This window comes from Phycodurus eques, chromosome 18, assembly GCF_024500275.1.
Source record: "Phycodurus eques isolate BA_2022a chromosome 18, UOR_Pequ_1.1, whole genome shotgun sequence".
NCBI classification, from domain to species: Eukaryota; Metazoa; Chordata; class Actinopteri; order Syngnathiformes; family Syngnathidae; genus Phycodurus; species Phycodurus eques.
Genome location: NC_084542.1, coordinates 14,335,458 through 14,359,265, shown reverse-complemented (window position 1 = coordinate 14,359,265; position 23,808 = coordinate 14,335,458). Strand labels below are relative to the sequence as shown.

At 41.6% G+C, this 23,808-nt stretch overlaps 1 protein-coding gene across 1 annotated transcript in view; it reads left to right on the top strand.

The window, feature by feature from the left end:
* The window catches only part of LOC133416767 (kelch-like protein 29), a 163,645-nt gene that overhangs the window by 121,759 nt on the left and 18,078 nt on the right, over window positions 1–23,808 (top strand). Inside the window, exons 8-10 of the mRNA XM_061703933.1 lie at window positions 599–711; window positions 1,751–1,897; window positions 14,646–14,844. Of these exons, the coding sequence (XP_061559917.1) occupies window positions 599–711; window positions 1,751–1,897; window positions 14,646–14,844 (459 nt within the window). The remainder of the gene's footprint in view (window positions 1–598; window positions 712–1,750; window positions 1,898–14,645; window positions 14,845–23,808) is intronic.

Genomic DNA, 23,808 nt, shown 5'->3' with positions numbered 1-23,808 from the left:
CGCGGGTCTTCTGATCTGACTTTCTTCTTCGTCTTCGTCGTTGCCGTCTTCTTCTCTTTCTTCTATTTCTTGATTATGATCCATCCATCCATTGTCTAAGCCGCTTCTCCTCACTAGGGCCGCGGGCTTGCTGGAGCCTATCCCAGCTATCATCGGGCAGGAGGCGGGGTACATCCTGAACTGGTTGCCAGCCAATCGCAGGGCACATACAAACAAACAACCATTCGCACTCACATTCACACGTACGGGCAATTTAGAGTTGTCAATTAACCTACCACGCATGCTTTTGGGATGTGGGAGGAAACCGGAGTGCCCGGAGAAAACCCACGCAAGCACGGGGAGAACATGCAAACTCCACACAGGCGGTGCCGGGGATTGAACCCCGCTCCTCAGAACTGTGAGGAAGACGCTCTAACCAGTCATCCACCGTGCCGCCTGATTATGATCCAGTCAATTAAATGTTTTTCTGTTGTATGTGTTTGCTTTGTCTGGATTCATATTGGTTTTGAATATTAACATTTGTGTTTTTCACTTTGAATTCTTTAATAAGTGAACTTTGAAAATCCAAATCCTTCTGTTTCTTCTTCTTGGGCTACAGAAAAACAGCTGACAGCGGCGAACTGCCTGGGAGTGCTGGCCATGGCTGAGGCTATGAATTGCACGGAGCTGCACAACATGGCCAAAGCCTTTGCGCTGCAGAACTTCCCTGAGGTCAGTCCACAACTGTCTAGAGACCGGAACCTAATTTGTTTTCTTCTATGTTCAACGCATGGGGTTTTAGTTGGAAGATGAACCTCGACACTTGATTGATTGACTGAGTGACTGATTGACAGACTGATTGATTGATACGTTGTTAAATCTTGTTGGGAAAATTCAAATTCATCATTTAGCTCCCAGGCCCAATCACCAGCAAATCTTCTTGACGATATTAAATGATACTTGGTCTCGGATACTTGAAGTAGCTGGGGTCTCAGGCTAGATTTTGGGCCTTGTCCATGCATGACCAATCGACATTGTCAACCAGTCGTCCTCAAACTTTCAGGGATTATCACTGTTCTTTGCCAGAGCAAGAGCTCTGTGTATTTTCAACAATATTCCATCCAAGATATTTGGGGTCCGAGATCACAACATTGGACTTGTCTCCCGCCAGCCAGCCAAACCTCTCACCTTCAGGAATAACCATGAGTCTTTGTAGGATGACCCAGACGAACTGTGTGGATTTCGATGCCATCCAATTCAAGATACCTCAGAAAGCAGAGATTAAAGATGAAAACTTGTTCTTTGGCCCCTTTCTGCTCCCAATTTGTACTCATTTCTAATTCAGGATGACTAATGTTCTGTGCTTAGGTGCAGACATTTTTAGCTCAAATCTCATACGAGCTACTTGGGGTTGCTTAAATCAATGGTTTAAATTGGTGCATATTCCATTGAACCAAGAAATGTGATGATTTTTTTTGGGACCTGTCCTGTTTGGCTGCTTATTCATGCAAAAGGGTCTGTATACCCCTTGATGATGGAACAGCAGTTTAAGCCAGAACAGCAGTTCAACAGGAATTTTAATATGCTTCTAGGAATCGGAATCTACAGTATATGATGCAGTGCTGGTGTTACTCCCTGTGAGAAATGGATGCAACGAGTAGCAAATACCTTGGTCAAATAAAAAAATCACCTTTCAGATTCTGTAACAGTACCACGAGAGCCAAGAGTCATCCAAAAAAATGCCCCCTTTGATGATGCGTTTGACGATCAGGTGGCGGGACAGGAGGAGATCCTGAGCGTGTCCAAGGAGGACCTGGTGGCCTACCTGTCCAACGATAGCCTCAACACCAAAGCGGAGGAGTTGGTGTACGAGACAGTCATCAAGTGGATCAAACGGGACTCCGGCTCCAGAGTTCAAGTAAGGAAAGATAAATACTGCCGTCCCAATTTTGTGAGTCGTTTGCTCTCGGAATGTTTTCTTGGTTTCTCATAGGAAATCAAAGGGCAAACACACGACTGCTGTGTTTGTTTGTTTGTCTGCAAAAGATTCCCAGAGTTAGTTCATCGCAATCAAAGGTTATATCCTCAAGATGGATATCGACAGCAGGGAAGAGCAGGTTAAAATGTTGCGCTGAGTCAATAAAGACTCAAGGTCGGAGCGTCAACTTTGGCACACATCGCTGCAAAACTAAACGGAGCATCGACGGATATCTGTGCACGGTTAAAACCTCAGGTCATGCGATTTTTTTATTGATTCCGGTGGTGAACACCGCTAACGCGAAGCCACTGCTTTTTACGGCCAGTGTAAAAATGGAGGCAAGATAAGCAGCTAAATTGCTGGCCATCCGTCATTGGAGGAGCCATCCATCCTAAGCGATGTCTACTCGTCCGCGGGTGCTGGGCTGCATCTTCCGGATCAGACGTCCAAAAATCAATGTTACCCTGTCGACGCCTACATCACTATTCCTGGTTCTTCGTTTAGCATTGCGCTTTCGATCTGAGGTCCTATCACGTTACCGTCAAGTGTACTTAGCGTCTTGGCAAGGTGCTAGTGATGATCTGATGTGAGGCGTGTAGACATTTTATGGAATTACCGGGAGATGAATGAATTGACTCACATTTACATCAGACGATGTCGTCTTCGTCGTTTTTTTGGATGAATTTGCGGCAATATTGAATGTGTTCTTGCCACCTTCCGACCAAGTTTCACAGCAAAAAATTCTGCACTTATTTGCGTAATCCTGCATACTAACAAATATACAAACAATATAAAAAAAACTTTTATGTGGGTGGCAGCGATGAAAAAAGTGCGGGGCAATTGTTTTTCCAAGCGGCAAAAAGGAGTGGGTGTGATGAAATGATGATGAATTTTCCTTGGTTTGCCTCCGTAACGTTAGCGAAAAGACCAATTTGTGGTTCATAAAGAATGTTGTTCGATGAATTAGTCGGGCCGGACTCTACCATGTACTGATTACCACTTTTATTGTACGAATTTGTGCAAAAAAAAAAAGAAGAAGAAAAATCGGATAATTGTTGCAACCTCCCCACCAAGTTTCACCTCACCCGGTTCGTAATCCTGCGATCAAAACAATAGCTCACACTTTTAGTTTTTGTGAATTTAATTTTAGATTTTGCTCTCAGTATTCATCATGATCCTGCCTTTTTACGGGTTTACCCGTCCAATGCGGGATGCAGGACAGTTCCCATTGTTGTTCAGGGACGACCACCAATGACTGATTGATGCCCGCTGCATGTCATGTGAGTCCAAAACCACTCGGTCCTGCAATTTCACCCTCTAATGCAAATGGAGAGTTCTTCCGAAGTGGAGTTGGGAGGGGAAAATGGGACATTTTTCCGCTTGTCTGAACAAGCCATTCACATATTCCTGAGTCGGGAGACCCTGGGTCACCTTATGTTTGAGCCAAGAAGAAGAAGGTACAGAAGATTGCAAAGGTTAAAAAAATAATAATAATGGGGAGAAAAAATCCAAGCGTAACAAAAGGCGACTTCGAATCTTGTACCCTGACCTCCTCGGGTGGGAACCGAAAAGCGCCTCTTGTGGATGCTTCCATCGTGCCGCGTTTATGGTCCACATCCACCAACGCTTCATCCCGATGCGGAAAATCACTCCTGCGAACCAGTGACAACTTTTAATGACATGTCAGGGCACCATGTCGCCGCACGACTTTTAAGATGTCAGCTCGTCAGAATGCGATTTTGCATTCATCTCAGCACACACCCGTTTTGGGTGTCTTAAGCTGCGGGCTATATAGCGGAAAAGTGGCATATTGAACGCGGCGGGTAAATAATATGCAATTTTCTCTTTCCGCTACCCTGTCAGTGTGCGTCTGATGGCGGCAGGAAACAAGGCGTGGACATCACTTAGAGACGGTAGAGAGCATTAGAGTGTGTATTCCGGTGAAATTGTTTGTATGTCAAGGGGGATTCCGACATGACCCTTCCAAAATTCACGCAGTTGCACCCCCCTGGAAAATTACAAAAAGAATCTGCCCCTGACAGCAGTTTCACCAATAAACACAGAACTGGCTGGACATATTCTATCATGACAAGATGTACGCAAAAGCCTTAAGAACCCATGGGCTCCAACTGGAACCAAGTATCCGAGTGAGCCATCTACCGAATATACGATCTCATGAAACATGGCTTTTATGGAGTTGCTGGCTTTACCAAAATCATTGGAGTGATCGATTTATTTTCTGTTGCTAAGTAATATGTTTGTTTCCCTCCTCCAATAACACTTCCAATTCCATCACTTCAATTTTCATTTTGCATTTGTAGTACTCTCCCTAATGTTCCATCGGGAAACCCGATGGAACAAGCACAAAATAATGTTTTGAATATGGTGGTGTTTATCACTTTTACACCTGTTTCCAACTGTGCACACAATCTATTAGATTGAGTATGCCTGCAATTTAGTGGGCACTATTTGGGATCTTAGTAAAACATCACAAATTTACTAGCTCGCAGTGCGTAATCTCTTAAAGTGAACATAGAATTTAGCATCGGTGATTTTTGGAAATCAGACCCTTAGTTGGTCATTTTGGTACAAAGCATCCTAATTCTGGGAAATTCATCCATATGAGGTATCCTCAGGTATCCTCAACAGAAGGGTCGAGGACTCCAGTGCACTTGATGACCTGGCATTTTGACCTACATGCATTAATCAGACTTCCATTCATTATCCAAGGTGGCCGATGCTTGGTTTATCAAAACAAAGTAATGACGACGGCGTCGTCTCTGTGTTGCAAAAGCAGCCCAAATGCAGTCAGAAGAAGACAACGCGGCTGTTTCCTCTGAAGGATGATTGTAGAAGTTCCCCCTCTCCCAAGAAATACAATTAACCTTGCTTAATGGCGTGTGGCGATGTAGAGTCTTTTCCGCTTTTGAACTCGAAAGACAACGGCTAAATGAAAAGCGACGTCGCAGGTAAATGGGGTCATTTACGTCATTTTAGACGCCGGGGGAATCAGTTTAAATACGCACACACATGCCGCCTCAAAGCACTTTTGTCCTCTGATATTCATTCTGATGTCATTTGTTCTGACATTTAAAAAAAAAAATGAAGAAAAAAAACAACTAAAAGAAAATTACATCAGTTTAATATGAGAGTCCCACATAAGCAGATGAAGTAATACCTTTACCTGTGTTCATTTGGCTCAGGGACCGCAAATGTCGCACCAAGCCATTGTTATTCCCGCTAATGGCTGGGCAGGCCTTTTTTTTTTTTTTTTTTTTTTTATCAGGCAAACATGCCATTAAGTGTCCTTTTTATCCATGCTACAGTCGCTGGCCACTTTCCAAAGAGACAATTAATCAGCCTCCTTTGTCACCTGGCCAGATATGCTCCGCTATGAAATGAAATGTCGACGTGAGGCCTAATGGAGGTCCCATTCAGGCTTTTGGCAGAGCCTCCAGTTCTTGAACGAGTGCGGTGGAGATACAAAGGACTGCCCAGTGAAAGTGAGGACGAGTGTCCCTCAGTCACCACAGTCAGAAAAACGTTGCAGGAAATGTTCAAATCTCAATCGTATGCTGATCAAAATCAGATATTATGCACTTTTGATTATACAGCTTTAATGTCCACATGAAATGGCCTGGACATAAAAACTTTGCAGTTTGATTGTTTGTCGAGGATACGTGGGTAAAATTTGTTAGCTAAGAAACAAATTAGGGTAGCATGGCTTAGGCGGTAGAATGGTAGTCTCCCACCCCGAAAGTTGTGGGTTGAATCCTGATCCAACGACCATGTTGAAGTGTCCTTGTTAATGAGGAGACGGTCTTAAAGCGCTTCTTGTGCCTTAAAGGTGCCAAAGCGCGATACAAGTGAAAGCTCATTAAGCATTTAGAAAATCTCGAGCAGAGGTTTGTCTTTGAAGGAGCTCTGAAAATGGCTCTGAAAATCACCCTAAATGGCCGCATCGGACCAAAATTGCAAAATTGGCTTTGGTGGCTGAATTTTTAAACTCAACTAACTAGAGTTTTGTGTTTTATGGCGAATCATCACATTTCGCCACCATGCTCCGCCCACACTTAATGATGAAAACCCAAGATTTTCACAATTTAGCCTCATCATTCTAATTAGTATTTGAGCTTCAAAAGTAATGGTAATGGGACAAAATCTCAAGGACAAATTCACTTATGGCTTCGGGGGCTGAATTTTCAAATTCCTACCTGCTTACGGTTGGGACTCATTTGAAGAAATTCCCTCATACGAGTCCTGGAACTCACCCAAAATGTCTGATTCAAACCTAAATGGTCAACTTCCTGTACACTTCCAGCCATGGGTCCTTGAAACCCTTCTCATGCATCTTGTTATGATAGACATGTCACAAACTGCTATTGGTGACTGATTATTATTATATAAGAGTTTTGTGGCGTGTTACAGCCATGAAATTGAATTTGGTCAGTGAGAGCATAGAGCGTAAATGTCGCCGTTGTCGCCGTGATTATGTACACGTCACCCGGTGTTTTCAAAGCGGGAGGTGGGGCAGGAGATCGGACACAGGCCAGTGAACTGTGGACCTCCACGGACATCTGTGTGGTCCCAGAGCGTGCTCAGTCCTGATGTGTGCAGCCAGATGGACGCGCCCGCTCGACCGTGGCGACTTTGGATCGGGAGCAGGTCAAAGCCGCGCTCGCTTAAACTGGCTGGAACCTACTGTAATATATTGGCCTGGAAGTTAATACAATCCTGCAACTACTACAATCAGAACATTATTGTGATATCATTACAACAATGAAAAATTTGGAGGTCCACAACCATGTAGTTGTATTTGAAAAATACCTGACTTGATATGTTTGATTAGATAGCACAAGTGTACCTAACGAAGTATCATATGCAATTTTTATTGTGTATGTGGACATACAGCGCCATAAACAATCCCAACTGAATTTTACTGTCAAATTAATCAAAACAAAGAGAATTACATGTCGTGTATTTAAAACAACCACATCGCTTTTCCTTAGGAAAGTCTGCTTTTCCTAATGTAAACAAACAATGGAAAATGCCATTGACATGCTAACGGTTAGCATCGATAGATGCAGTTTTGGTAGCAACAGATATTTGAACACAAACGGTGGAGAAACATATGCAGACAGATAAGACTCACAGGCATACTGTATATACTTATCCTCCATGGAAAATAACTAATATTACAGCATCTTACAGCGTTACATAGAAGTAGTAGTAGAAGAAGTGCTATTTTTCGTTTGTGTCTGCATTACTGTGTTATACTGTCTCCCAGTATCATTGACATTATTTTTAGCAAAGAAAGAATAATTTTTGAACCAGTTAAGTGAAATTGGATGGCTTATCACCATGCATTTGCAGTTGTAAAAGGCAGAATATTTGGCCCAGACCTTGCGCGGGTGTACCTAATGATTTGGGCAGACAGCTTATGAGACTCCCATCTCGTCTTCCCGTGTGCAACCAGAAGTCATGCAGCTGAACGTGTTCCTTTTCTCCCAATGAAGTCATACCGAAACGCGTCGCTCCTGTCAGTCGCAGCTCAAGGCGACGTGACCCCCCTTTCCCGCCCCCGTCCGCTCTCCCACTCTCCATCAACCAACCCCCTCACTACCCTTCTCGCTCACGTCCTCTCCGGCTGACACGCACTCAGACACGTAGTCACGCAGCCGGCAAAAAACACCATTTGTGGCCAAGCGGCAGCATATTTTGCTCAGGAGTAATGTGTGCAGTGCGCTCTCATTGCAGTTGAATGGGCTCGTTTGTGAGGCTACGCACTCTTGTGCACGTGTGTGTGTTATTATTCATGTGTAGTGGGGAGGCTAGTCTATTTTTCAAACCCAAGCAGACGACATGACCCTTTCTGTGTTATTTGGTGGAGTCATTTTGCATTGCAAGGCTTTAATGGAAATATTTACTGGAGCAGGCTGCTGTAATGTATTTGTCTTTAGACTGGGTGAAGCAGCATGTGGCTCTCCTTTCCAAGTCGCTGCCAACATGTAGAGGTCTTGTTTGGTTCTAGCCCTGTCTAATGCAATTGAGGCAGCCCTCATCCCATATACCACTGAGCGAATGGTTAGTTACCATGTTACCATGATGACGAAGGGAGAGTGAGACAAAAGCATTTGAAGTCACAGAGGGCGCAGTTTGTACGCTGCACTGTGTGTACGTGTCACATGGACCATTTTACACTGTTGTCCTTCATTTTTTTGCCAATTGGCAGCTATTTTTTAGTGTGCATTACTGCCACATATAGCACGGGAGTGGAACATTACTTGTCGCGTGTTACTTTTGAAATTTTTAAATAGGGCTAGGACATTTTTTGTTGTTTTAGTGTATTGTACTCCTAAACTGTAGCATTAGTGTAGTGTAGCGTAGTACTAAACTGATATACAGCAATCAGAGTGGAGGGGCGGGGCAAAAGCCGAGGAAAAACCCATTACGTTTTACCGCAGCACCAGGAATACTTAATTTATCATCGTAGAAACTCAAGTACGCCTGTTCCTTACCTTCATTTGTACGGCAGTGGACTGTTCACAAAGCCACACCCCTGAATAACAACCTGGCCAATCATAGCACAACACAGAGACAGAGATTTCCAATGATGTATTTTCCGATTTTTACATGTTTCCTTATGCAGTGATGCCTTGACTTACCAGTTTTTAGAGATTCGAGCTGTCGCTTGGGCGGTTTCTCTGTCATGGGATATGAGCAAGAAATTTTGAGATAAGGATGCCCTACAGACCTCCACCACTATAAAACAAATTTCGGGGTTTCTTGGGGGCTGGAATGGATTCATCGCTGTTCCATTTAGTTCAGTGGGGAAAGACGATTCGAGACTAATTGCGTGACTGCCATCTACAGAAGCGGAGTGAAGACTAACTGTATCATGCATCCTTCTGGATTGTTTGCGTGGCCTGAGTGCTCGTCTGAGCCCATTAACGGGGGGAGAGTTGCATGTCGGGAGTCACGTTGTTCAAGCATATGGTCTCCTCATCCTGAAAGAAAGCGGCAAAAAAAAAAAAAAGAAAAGCTAAAAGTAGCTGCTGCACATGAGTTCGGCCCTCCCGCAGAGAGCTTCCATATGTCGGGCATGTTAGCACTCGCACGCTGCTTGTCATAATAAATGAGCGTGACGAACAGAAACTGTTAAAATCGCTGTAAGCAGCCTAAAATTATGGATCATATTGAACAATTCTTCCCTTCTTTGCTATCAAGACTAAAAAGTAATAAATGTGTATCCTAGTGGCTTTGAGACGCTTCGGGGACTGCACAAACGCAATTTGATGAAATGCTACCTCTAAAAGTTGCTTATAACTGATAACAGTTTAGGATTAGGCCGCTCATAGTTCACAGTATCAAATTGGGCTATAAATAGCATTCTTTTCATTTTTTCCAAGCTTTTGCGTCGTAAGTCGTCCTTCTTTTAAAGGCTCGTCTTGGTGTCTGCTCGGGGAAGACGAAGGTGACTGCTCTCGCCATTCGTCTGTCAGGACGACGCTCGCATTCACGCGAGAGAGAGAGAGAGCGATGGCCGCCGAGCTCGACGAGGATGGAGAGAAACGGAGTCGGCTCGCCCGAACATCGTTCACCGGTGGGAATGTCATGAGTAATGTCTCGCAGAGATGTTACCTTTGAGGACACAAGAGGTCGTTTTGTGTACTTACCACACTGAGGTCTAACCTATATATAGCATTCGTACTATACTGTTTGGAGTGGGCTTGTGCTGCTCGAGAGAAAAATGGGAAATTTAAGAGCACCCAATGGGGAAACGCCAAATCGATTTACAATGACTTCTGCCAGATACAGTTGTCTGATATCACACAATAAAGGCTATATAAACTACTATTCATATTTTTTTATGCTATTTATCACAATTTTACACAAACTCCATAGAAATTGATGTTGATATAACATAGATATTAGTTATTTAGTAGTTACATTTTTACGTTTTTCATATGTTTGCCAGTACCTAGTGCACTAGCTACCGTAACTAGTATCAACCAGTTTACATCTTACGGACGTTTTTTGGGTGGTTTGTGAGCATCTCTAGTTCACAAATTTGCGTTGAGTTCAGCTATATTTCCTTGATAATGCAACAACTCCGATCCCTATAAACTTGACGAATGCTGTTAGGATGTTTTCGCTTGGTTTGTTTTTAATGCCGCGAAAAAATGTAACTGATTTTGATGTTTTTACATAATTTTGGTTTGGATCCAGGAATTTTTCTTACACGTGTTCATGGTCCTTTTGTGTGTGTGTGTGTGTGTGTGTGTGTGTGTGTGTGTGTGTGTGTGTGTGTCAGTACGTATTGTGCATGACCACAATTTAGCTATTGCAAATGGAATGATGTCGATTTTCACCACAGAATACATTTTACAACAGTTGAAATTTATCATCCGGATGAAATGTATTTTGTTTTTTGTTTTCTTAGCATAGCAATTTCACAAATTTGGTTTGGTGTCTTCTTTCCAAAAGGGGGATTAGCTTAGCAGTTTAAAAAAACTGTTTTTCTCGGACATCACAAAGACTGTTATGGCTGTATTAACATTGTAAACACACATGCAGCACAGTGACATTAGCATCTTAGCATTGTGGTTACGCGCAACATTCTAGTCACAAGTACCTTTCATATGTTGGTTGCACTGCCCCCTGATGTTTGGAGTGATGATAATTCAGACTACTCAAAAAACAAGGACAATCTTTTGGGCTAGCAAAACTTTCTCTACTTGTGGCCTCTTTTTTTTTTTTTTTTTTAATACATGCAGTCTGACAGCTTGAATATTCACAGCGAGCGTGTATCTCATTTCCATTGCGAGCGTAGGAGGACAAGCGAGGAGCAGCAGTGGAGAGAGAGAGCGAGGAAGTACTTTGGTAGTGAGCTAGGGAAGAGAAGAGTGCACATCCCACAGTGCATTGTGTAACTAGTTTTTGTTTCATTAATCTTTCAAAAGCAAAAAAAATAAAAAATAGAAAAAGCAATACAGTGAACCCTCGCCACTTCGCGAGTAGATGATAATAATTTAACATTTCTCATGTTACATTATTCTTGTCAAATTATCCCCCCCCAAAAAAAACATGATGTAAAATTATAGCTTTAATCTTGTAAAATTATTCTTTTATTTTCATAAAATGGCAACTTTATTATTTTAATATACACCCTTTTACCATAATATTCTCAGAAAATGACACTATTCATTTCAAATTACTCACCTACTCGGAAATAAAACTACTGGTTGAAAAAATGCATTTAAAATGATATTAAAGTGCTTTGGGATCATATTTTACAGTATATTTAGGATATATGCAATTATAAACATTTTTAGGCAGTGGAATCTATTGTGTGCGTCAACAGTAAACCCCCGCAGATCCGCTGTTCACTATTCACGAGTCACCTGTTGCTATTTTTTTTCCTCCTAAACAAATACCGAGCTATTTGCTGAAAAACCCACTTTATTGCGTTTTTTTGGTGTGCTCTTTCTGAATCACCACAAGATGGCACCAAAGTCATGTCTAAAAGGAAAGTAGTAAATTGGTGTCAAGGAAGCTTGCTGAAGTGATCCATTTGTACTGAGATAAGGAGCCAAATTTCACCATTCCATTATTAGCAAATACTTCGTGGCCTCACAATAGCAGTGTGACATGAGCGATGCGAGCGTAGAATTATTTTACGAACATTATATTTTTTTGGCCTATTTGTGTGCGTGTGCGTCTGCTGTACCTCCTACCTTTTTAACCGAGACCAGATGTCGTGCATCTCAAGTAGTTTCCCTGCAATTTCCAACATTTGGCGAGAGAAGCGGGGGACCACAGCAGATGCAGATGCGGTTTTGGGGGCGGATTTGCAGATGGCGAGTACACTAGTACTTTTAGTTTTTTTCCCCCACTCCTCTTCTCCAGAAAGTTTAGTTTAGGAAAGAAGAAAAAAAAGTAAGTAAAGTTGAGCACTCTATCGAGAGCTTGACAGTTGCTTTTTTGGAAATTCCGGCACCGGTTTCCGTGGCAACCTCTGCCTCTTGGCACCAGCTGACGTATTCATCCTCTTTGTCGGTCACATTGTAACAGTTCAAACTTTATTTGGGATTACGGAATCCCCGCTATATTGGTGAAAGTTTGACAAGTAGTTAAATGTTCTCGTTCATTACACAATGCTGTCATAGCAAGGACACGAATGATTTTAGATATCGCTGGTTTTCGTGTCGGTTCCGTCGCTCACTGAAAACGTCCGCCCAGGCAAAACCCAAATTCACCCACGTGTTATCTTCAAGGACGCTTGTAGGGCAGCACCTGGTTGAACCAACAACTTTAATTACGCTGCGAAGGTCAGCCGCCGAGCGCAGGAAGTAGCGCTTGTGAAATCTGCCAGGTCCCGCCCGTGTTTACTCGTGCGCCTTGTTTGATAAACTGTTTTGGCAGACGGCGCGCTCCCCCCGTGGGCGACGGCAGCCAACAGTCCCATCTGCGGGGCTCGCTGAGAGGAAATGTCATCAGCAGATGTCCGCCATGATGGCCGCCCTCGTGTGTCACCCCCCCACCCCCCCTGCCGTTTTTCCTCCTTCCCGCCTTCTCACTGGAAGCAACTCGCTGTTAGTTGAGCTTTCTTTATGTTTTACCATATCACGATAGAAAATAAAACTGTTTGAACATCAGTTGCTTTGCATTTAAACCTTGTGGTGACAGCATGTCGTCCCACCTTCCTGTTCTGTCATTGGCTGGCTTTGCAGCCATTGTTGACACATCATTGGATGAAATGAATTTCAATCATTACAGCAAAATCAATGGCCCAATGACTCACGTGACCCTCCTAAAACTCAGTGAACGATAATTATTTTTAATGACAGTCGAAGTGTTCCACCATCCGAGAATGAGAAATGGTACGGTCCCGTCATCTTCAATCTATCCTCTGTGTAGCACATGTTACGATTAAGGTTGTGTCGTTGTTGTATTATGATGACAATGAAGATTTGATGCCATTTATTGCCTTCAAATGCCTTGTTCTCGTCACAGCAGACTTCCTGTGTGTATTTCGACATGGGTTCTTGAGACTTTTTTTTTGGGTCTAGTCATGATAAACGTGCCTACCGAATGTCATGTTGCTAAGTGAAACTGGCTTTGTGGGCTGAATTTTCAAACTGAACTTATTCGAACTGAGCCATCAAACATCGCTTCAAAACCAAAATGGCCGACTTCCTGTGCAATTGTAGGCTTGACTCCTTGAGACCTTCTTGTGTTGTCCACTCATGATAGACATGCCTTCCGAATTTTGCGTTGCTAAGTGAAACTGTCTCCCGCGGCTGAATTTTCCAAAATTCAACTTGTCAGAGAGCAAAGTGGAGCTCAGGTGTGGGAGGCGAGATGCTTGGCTTATTATTGACTTCTTTCTTGTGTCTGGGAGTGGGTTGTTTTTCGCCCGCTGTCCAGCTGGGCCACATGGCACCGAGCCCGCCGAGGTCATCGGTCAGTTTCGACCCGCCGCTGTGACACTCGGCGGCGGCTTGTTTACAGCTTTTGCTGTCGCACTAGACGAGCCTCCCACGGGGGTTCACGCCGCTACAATTAAACACAGGCATACACATTATGCCGCCTTAGATGAGGTTGCCATGGCAACTATCTCCTGCGTATGTGCTGAACAGGGGTTGGACAAACGTTTTTTTTGGGGGGGGGGGTTTAAAGTTCAAATGTGTATGTAAAATAGTTTATTTTACTGATAAAATAATAGCTCTCATTTTTAATTGTGTTGTTGGTCATTAATTTAATAACAATTAATGAACCACTATTTTACCACTGTAAGTGTTTAAATGTACACGTAAAATAGGTGAAATACATTATGTGCATAATAATTCATAAATAAATAAATAATGAATTAACCAAATATTTAATGAAATCAGTTAAATGTGAAATAGTTAATTTGACTAATATCTTATTTTTTATTTTGTTATTCACAATAAATCATTCAACCAATTGTCTAATAACACTAAATATGTATTCTATTTGTAATCAATCCTTGAAAATATTTAGTAGAATACAAAGCTGTGTTTATATATATATATATATATATATATATATATATATATATATATATATATATGTATATATATATATATATATATATATATATATATATATATATACATACATATAACTTCATTTAAAATAAAGTAATTGACCTATTAGTTAATGAAATGAAATGAATACAAATTTTAAAAATATGTACCTTAGGATATTTTTTATTATAAAAATAAATAATTCCCACAGTTCATTGTGTTTATAATTAATTAATAAACATGCACAGTAGTTTAGTTTAATTAGGGAACAATTAAAACAATTCATTTATTCTAGTTATAGTTTAAAAAATCTCCAATTATTGAATACAATAAATACAACATTTTAAATCTATGCATACAATTGGATATTTTATTAGTATTTTACTCATAAAAAAATCTCTGAATACATTTTTAATGAGCTAGAGGAATTGAAAAAATACCAAAAATGTTACTTTTTAAATGACAAGTTTTGGGGAACAATAAATACGTTAAAATTAATGCAACCGATTTCACAGGACTTTTGATCGCGTATCGCGTAATGTTCGGTGGGGAGGACTCAGGAACATAGCGGGCCGTCGGTTAGGCTGCACGCTACTTTTTTTATATAACGGCTCTTTGCGGTCCTTCCTTTCCAGCACCTGTCCGATCTGCTGGCGTCGGTGCGTCTGCCCTTCATCCACCCGTCCTACCTGCTCAACGTGGTCGACAACGAGGAGCTGATCAAGTCGTCGGAGGCGTGCCGTGACCTGGTCAACGAGGCCAAGCGCTACCACATGCTGCCTCACGCGCGCCAGGAGATGCAGACGCCACGCACCAGACCGAGGCTCTCTGCCGGTAATGCACTTGCACGTACACTTGTCCTTTTTCTAACTACCTAGCCACCTACTTGCCTTACCTACAGTACCTACTAATCGACATACCTACCTCCCTTTCTATCCACCTAACTACCTTGCTATCTTTCTATCCACTGAACTACCTATCCTCCTGATTAAATGTAGTGGCACATATAAACACCAGATTGGAATAAATCCCATCACTTGTAATCATTTGACCTGAGGTCTTCAATTGCAATACGTTCAATCAGAATGTAACAAAGTCTGAACGTAAACCCGTCTACTGTCTTCCAACGTCTGTGTGGCTCGGAGAGTACGAAAGTAAGCTGGTAGAGGATGAGAATGTTAGCCTTGCAAGCTTCGGCTGGTCCGATCAGCGCTAGGTGTAAAAGATTTATACCGGCGGTACCTCAGGACTGTTGGCGAGGAACAAGGACCGTGGCACAACGTAAAACTCCATCTTTGTCGCCAAAATATTATCAGATCATTTCCACTCGGCCGTTACTTCACAAAGCGGAGAGAAGTAGCTACCCATTTTCTGAGAACTGTTGTACTACATTTAGATCAGTTATTTTCTGTGTACGTTTACTTCAGAGAATGGATGGATATTATTATTATTTTCTTTTTTTAAATAAATCATTTTAGAGCTTTAATTGCAATACCGTGATACCGTACAACCGCAATATTTTTGCTCAGTCATCATGCTGTCAGAATCTTATACGAGCACATGCCTATTACTTACCATCCGTTATGCTATTCCCAGAGTCTCGACTGCCTCAAATAACAGAAGAATGACAGTAATAAGTCATCAGGAAAGGGAGGGGGAAACATCCCAAATCACTTTTTTTATTGATACAAATTTATTGATACTACTTTGAACAAAAAAGCAGCAAAGTGCATAACTGACCCACAACACAACAAGACACAGCAATACACTTGGCCATGCACACTATTCATCCTGCGCGGCATCAAGGTGACCGAGGGGTCGTGTCGCCATAAGGAGACGTCGCCTCGTATTGATTTTGGCCCACCGGCAAGGTAATGGTTCATTGCTGCGTAGTACATCGTGCACGCGCATGTTGCATTAGGTCAGTCCGGAGTGTAAGCCGTCTTTGAAAGGGGAAGCAAGAGCGCCCACTCTGATGTCATTTCACAAACTCCAATGAACGCTACTTAGTGTAATTGATGTTCATCTGGGACGTCCAAAGCTTTTCCGCTGAGGGCCAAGTATACAGAACACGTGAAGGAAGAGGAGAAGGGGCCACTGAACCGTTTGTTGAAGAAAACATCCCTAAAACCAACCTACCTCTCAGCTTTGTGTTATCGCTGAAGGATTTTGTAAGCATTCAACACTTTATTTTATATTTTAGAGATGAAATAAAGGTTGATTTCTTGTAGTATACAGGTTTTTTAGTCATTTTTTAATATAAATGGTTTAAAAACTATATGCACAGCGGATTTAATTATTTTTAAATTGTGTGGTGTATTTACATTTAAATAAAAAAAATACACATTTAAATAAAATAATAATATTAAAATAATTGGTATAGCAATAATCATACATTTGGATAAAATAGTTTCATAACTTTATAATATTTTACAATGTATTACAATTTTTTTATTCTATGATAATTAAGTACCTGAAATAGAACAAGTAATTATGCATTTACATTAAATAAAATGTGATATCTTTAATTTAAAAAGAATGTTTAGTTTGAAAATAAGTAAATAACATAATGTAAAAAATACATTTACATGAAAACTCGTGTGATAGCTTGTAACTTATTACATTTTTTTAATTGTCTTAAATTATAAAAAAAAAAAATTATTTAAATAGTGCAATATCTTGTAATATTAATTTTTTAAATGTTGATAATTAAAAAAAGATATACAACTTTTTAAAAACTTTTTTCACATTCTTTCAATTACAAAAGAATTGTTGAATCTTGTCACGTTCAACCTTTTTTTTTTTTGTAATTATATTAAAAATGGGATTAAAAAGCAACTTTTTGTAACATTTTTTGTATCCAAACATTAGTGTGAAATTTTGTAACAGTCCTAATTTAACTTGTTCTGCTAACCTTCTGATGCCTTGTTTATTTTTATGAGCGCTCTGCGGGCTGCAAATTGCTCCCTTGGGCTGCACTTTGTACTCCCCTATGCATGTGACTTGCGCTTGCACATCTGCTTTATGCACTTAAGAAAACAACAAAAAAGCAATTTGTTGACCTTGCATGCAACATGCCATTATAACGAACCAGTTTACATGCTAATGGCATCATTGTGCTGTTGTGTTATATACATTTATACTTATGGGAATATTGACTCAACACGAGTCAACGGCCATATGTTTAACACTGCAAGGAGTATGCCACAAGAACGTTTACACCTGTGCCGTGGTTGTACAACGCACAACAGGCACTTCACTGTTGCAAGCTGAGGTCACTTAAACAGCCATTTGCTTCAATTGGCGTGCATGAAGGAGTAGGCTTTTATTTGTTTTTATTTCATTACATGCAACGATGTCGCTTCAGGCCTCTTGAGACGGCGACCGACATGCACGCTGTGTCGTTCGCGTGCACGTTTTGGCGCCGAGCGAGTATTTATATGTTGTGCGTTACAATTAGGCGTAATAACTCGTAAACGTTGCTGGGTGGGTCGCATGCATGATGCGTGACGCGCCACCTGTGCGTTTGTGTGTGAAATAAAATAAAATCAAAATAATCATAAAATACAGTAAAAGGTTTACTGACCTCGACTCGGGACGTTGTGAGTCGCTGGGGAGAACACAGTGATGCCTTGAGATACGAGTGACCCGACTTAGGAGTTATTCCAGATACGAGCAGCAATTCAGCCGATTCATCAAAAAAGAGGCTAATGGCTCAAGGAGGAGGGATGGAGGGTGTGTTGCAACTACAGGGGAGGGGGTCCACACTCCTCGGCCTCCTTAGTAAGGTCTATTCAGGGGTTCTGACAAGGAGCGCCGGTCGGGAAGTCGAATCTCACATTCAGGAGGAGCAATATGGTCTTCGTCCTGGCCGTGGAGCAGTGGACCGGCTCTACACTGCACCCTTGGCAGTGTACCCATATTGTGTCACCTGTCACTCAAAATCAGCTACTTGCCTGATGGAGAACTAAAATAGTTGTGAAATCTTTAAAAAAAAAAAAAAAATCTCCGAGTACCTTAAAGGAAAAATAAATTAGAATGCTCTGAAGTGAAAGTTGCGAAAAAGGGCAGATGGTTTCGTCCTTGAATGTGTGTTTATGTGTGTTTATTTGAGCGTGTGTGTGTGTGTTCAAAAAGGCGCCTAAGCAGATGGGGCGCCACCTGAGCTCTGTTGATAAGACTGTCAAGCGTAAAAAGAAAAGAGAACTGCCATCCGTGAAGCACTTCCTGCTGAGCAAAGTCAATCTGTGGACTCTGAGTGGGAGTGTGCATATACATATATATATATATATAAATGTGTGTGTGTGTGTGTGTGTGTGTGTACGTGTACATCCTGTATATGTTTGGTAATAAATAGCCTTCAAAAGTCCAGTGTGTACAGTTGAGTCTAAGGCTAACATTGATGTGGTCACCGGTGGCCTCGTCAGCCATTTACAGTAAGTCCCTGTGATGTGAAAATAAATCAATTTGACACACCACAGAGAACAACCCTGCCAATTTGGAATGCTTAAAAACACATGCAAGTATATGAATGAGGCTTATTTTTTTTTTTTTTTCATTCCTCGATGAGAGGCGCTAGCCAGCAACTCGCTCGCGGGCTAAACGGGGCTCCGCTCGGGCCGACGGGCGGACGGCGGGCTAGTCCGCAGTGTCGCCTCCACGATTGTGTTGTTAGAAAGAGTGTTTGGTTTATTGAAGACGAAATTGTCTTTGATGAAAAAAGTAAAGGTTTGGTTTTTTAAAGATAATTGTCATTTAGAAAAAAAACAGATTAGCTCTATTGAAGTAAAATGTTTTTGATGTTCTAAAAACGTGTTACATTTGCTGAAGGCTAAATTGTTTTTAACTCAAAGACAAAATGTGTGTGGGTTTTATGTAAAATTGATGTTATAAAAACATGTTTAATTTCATTGAAGAAAACTTGTTTTTTTATTAAAAACTAAGGGTTAGTGTCATTGAAGACTAAATTAAGACTAAAAAATTTTCCATTTAGTGAGGACTGAATTATCCTTGGTTATACAAACCCGTTTGCTTGATTCAAGACTCTTTGGTCTTCTTAAAAAAACGGAATTTTTGGTTCGTTGAAGATTAAACTATCTTTGGTATTACAAACACGTGTTAGGTTAATTCAATAGTATTTGTGTTTGAGTTTATAAAAAAAAAATAATAATAAACTCAGTGTGAGGTTCATTGAAAACCCAAATGTCTTTGATGTTATAAAAACATATAATAACATTAAATACAATTGAGTCTTCAACATACCTAACAGTAATAAAACATTAGATGCCTCTAGAGCATGGGTGTCAAACTCATGGCCCGGGGTCCAGATGCGGCCCGCCACATCATTTTATGTGGCGCGCGAAAGCAAATCATGCTCATCAACTTCGGTGATTTTTGCTATAATCTGTACCCAAACTCCGAATTGTCATAATAATAAACAATAATGTTGAGATATTGCACTTTTCTGTTACCAAACCCTTCTTCTAGAGTAACTTAAACAATACTTGAACAAACTATTATCCTTGTCTTCTAATTTCCAAACTAGTTATCCCTCAATTTGTTGTGTAATGGTGTATGTTTTGGTGATGATTAAACATTTATATGGTTTCATTGTTATAACGACCCTCTGAGGGAAATCATAACTACAATGCGGCCCGAGACAAAAAAAGAGTTTGACACCCCTACTCTAGAGTGTCTACAAAAACTTGTTGGGTTATATTGTGTTTTTTGAACATCGTGATTAATTCAGCGTTTTAAAAAACATTTTTTTCATTTGCTTTTTTTTCCCGCACTTACACATCTCGAGCCAGCAGCCGATCACATCACCCGGCAACAAGTGCGTGAAAATATCCCGATAGCCGACATCCTCTGAAGGCCGCTAACCCACCGCTTTTTTGGCGGCGTCCCAATTAACACGGCTTGATCCTGACTATCTTGTCCTTCCTCGCCGATGCCAGCGCCTCTCTTTCAAGCTTTAATTGAATGTGTTGTGTCTGCATTTAAGCAGGCGGCAAGGTGAAGCTGTCAGTGGCTCAGAAGGACAATTAAAAGCGTTTTAACCCCGACTTTGTTGATTCCTGTCCGGCTTCGAGTAATTATTAAACCCCGGCGTTTGTCTCCGGGAGTAAATGCAGCGTGAGATTACTTGTGCCACGTGTGGATTCTCTCCAGGTTTTCTTACTTACACACGAGTAAAACATTTATCCTAGCCGCTAAGTTGTCTTCATTAAACAAGTTTGCCAGGTTAATCGAAGACTAAATTGTCTTTGATTTTTAAACAATAATGCACAGTAGTACAGTATGCTATGTACACTTTATTCCTTGTAGTATTTGTTTGATTTAATTTTTCTTTTCTTTGTTTTTTTTTTTTTTTTTTTTTAACAATTTTAACGTTTTAGGCTATGAAACAATGAATTTACCACAAAAAAAGTTACGGCATACACTTAAAATCCCACAATATGGCGAATTACGTGTAATTTGAGTTTTAAAAAAAATCCACATTGAAGTGAATCCACACTAGTTGAAGTGCAATATAGTGAAGGAACACTGTAATTTATCCCAAAGGCCAACTTGCCGAGCACAGATCGATCCAGTTGGATCACAGGAATATAAATCGATACATCGATGTGGTGAATGAATGCGTACACCACACATGTTTTTTTTATCTTTATAAAATGTAGATTATGAATGGTTGCCTGTCATTCCTGTGATTGACAGGTGATTTTGCACATAAAGTCGGCTGGGATAGACTCCAGCTTCCATGTGACCCAGAACAGGATACGCTTTCTGGAAATGGGACGGATGAAGTGTGTGAATTTTCCACTCGCGGCTTATCGGTAAAATCTCATCCTGTGCGGACTCATATATTGGACACAGAGAAACTAAGTCCGGCTTAGGTGGAGCGCTCCTGAAACGCTGACCCGCAGGGCCCACTGCAAAGCTGCTGCAGTGTCATCCAGCATTCATTACAGTCACAGGAATGTCCGTCGACGAAATTGTAGAGATTCTTTTGGCGTTGCACGGTTGCTAGGCGCAGTTCATTCATAACTGCCCCATGTGCCAATGGGCAAAAAAAAAAAAACAGTCACGGGAACAGCTAATCCGCCATTCACTAAAATAGCACAATAATGATGAGTCATACGTACATATTAATTCCCCCAAGATGACAAACTGCTCTGTATTAAATATAATCACAAAGAAACAGCAACATCTGCCGGATCTGATGGGGTACTGCACCCCTCTGCCCCTGATGCACTGGTGGGGGGGGGGGGGGGGGGGGGGTGCATTTGAGGGCTTCAGCGGCTAAGTAGAAAAGCTAACATCCTAATATGCTCTCACACACGCTTACACACACGCCATCACGGGGGCGCCGTGGGCCCCCCCCCCAACGTCGTCATTGCAAATTAGCACCCTGGGAGACAAATCACAGGGTTAGCAAATGAGACCAAATGGGGTAAAAAGGGAGCGTGATATGGCATAATTGTTATGGACCTGCAGCGAGATAAAAATGGCTCCCACAGCTATACAGAGTGTGTGTGTGTGTATAACTGCGCGTGTATACAAGTGCGTGTGTCAGCGTCTGCCGCTTTTCGGTTAGCACAATATTTATGTATACACGCGTCACTTTTATGAGCAAACAGACTTTTTGTCGCTCCTGTATGAGGCAACGGAGTATTTTGTCACAGTATGATGGGCTTGACGTTAATGTCGCCATTTCCTTCAGGGTGAGTGACAAAAACAAAGATGGAGGCGTGACAATCCGCTTTGCCCAAACAAACGCTTTTTGTTTTTGCCCGTAGGTGTGAATGCGAGTGCGAACGGTTGTTTGTTTGTATGTGCCCTGCGATTGGCTGGCAACCAGTTCAGGGTGGACCCCCGCCTCCTTGCCCGGTGATAGCTGGGATAGGCTCCAGCACTCCCGCGACCCTTGTGAGGAGAAGCGGCTCAGAAAATGGATGGATGGATGTTTTTATTATCCCTTAAGGGCCACTGTACTTTTTTTTTTTTTTTTGTACCATTTACATCACATAAGAATTTGTCTGGCCGTTCATATACTGCACATGTATAATGCAAACATCTATCTGACCATTTAAAAACACGCACACACACACATGCACAAGAAATAAAACACCTAGCTTTCCAATATCATTATCAAACATTTTATTAAATAAAAATATTTTTGTAAAATAAAATGTGTATAGAGTACCTGAAAATATTTTTAAATACATGAGAATAAAATCATAAAATTCAAATGTTTACAAAATACAGTTAAATTATAAAATATTTTTATAAAATAAAAACTAAAACTGTATAAAAGAAAAAAAATATGACAAAATTATAAAATTTTATGAAATTGAAATTGGCAAAATACACCATTTTAATACCAAGATAAAAAAAATAATAAACAAATTTCATAATCGTTTCTCGTCTACTCTCAGTGGATTTGCCCTCGTTGTCGATGTCTCAAAATAGACGGAAAAGAAAGGTGAGGACCAATCGTTTCCTCCCCAAAGTGCTTTTAAACTCTTGTCAGGAGGAAAACATCAGCTTGTCAAAATCCTCCTCATCCCCGGCCGAAATCTCGCAAGCCGCGAACTCCTCCCCGCGACCGCTGCCGTGTTCTGACAGGCCCGCGTTGAGTCGTGTTAGTCCGCTAGCTAGCGCGTTCCAGGCTTCGGGGATCGGTCGGCGGGGCAGATGCGGACTATCACTGACGTGGGCGACCGAGCGGAAATCGCCCAGGGGCTGCCGTGCACGCTCACACGCGGCTGCTCACAATAATTAAGGACGGCGTGTCGGATGCTTATGTTGTTACGTTATGTTGTTAACATCCAACCAGTCACATATACAGTACACACATACTTATTGATCTTCGATACCACTTCTTTTCGGACCGATACCACAAGGACTTTTGATACATACTAAGATTTTTCTTTCTTTCAGACACACATGATGATTTGTGCGATGTGGCAAACCGCCGTGTCGCACCAACTACTGGCGAGGAGGACTTACTCAATCTCTTTTTTTTTGCCTTAAGAATCAGTGGCTCATATCCGCCAGATACCGATACCTCGTATCAGTACTCGCCCATCCCTACGCGTAATGCAAACACTTGTTCATTTACATATATGTGCATAAAGTAAACATTGGTCTGTCCAGTCACATAAGCAAATAAAAGAAATTAAAATGACCGTAAAATGAATATGAACGCTATGAGGTCATCTGGAGGCGTGTCAAAATAGACCCGGTGTGGCTCTGCTTGACTTTTACTTGAAAGGGCTGCGTCCACTCCACCCCATTCTTCTTTTTTTTTTTTTTTACTAGTAGCTAGCGTCATCTTAACAAAAAAAACAACAACAACACCTTAAACACTCCATCGCCCGTCACATCCATCAGGGAGCCTCTTCAAGCCTCACCTCGGAAAAGCGTCCACTCAGCCACAGGCTGTCAGCTGAGCTCTGCGTCGGCGGCTGGTCTTTTTTTCTCCATCTTCCTCTTTGGTTTGACGGAAAAACGTGGAGAAATAAAAAGGATTGTGCTTTATTTGTTGCTGTTTTGTCGGCGAAGGAAGCAGTGGAAAGTGCAAAGACCCGAGCGAGCGGCAGTATCGATCGGGGAGAAAAAAGATAAAGGGCTTGCTGGCGTGGAATTCTCCAGACTATGAAGATTAGGCCTCCATCCCTCACCTTTTTCTCAAACCTGGCTGTCTCGCCTGCCCTGCCCCCCTTCACGGCGTGCGTACCCCCCCTCCTGCGCTCATCCTCACCGTCCTCGCACCCCCCTCACCGTCTGGATGCC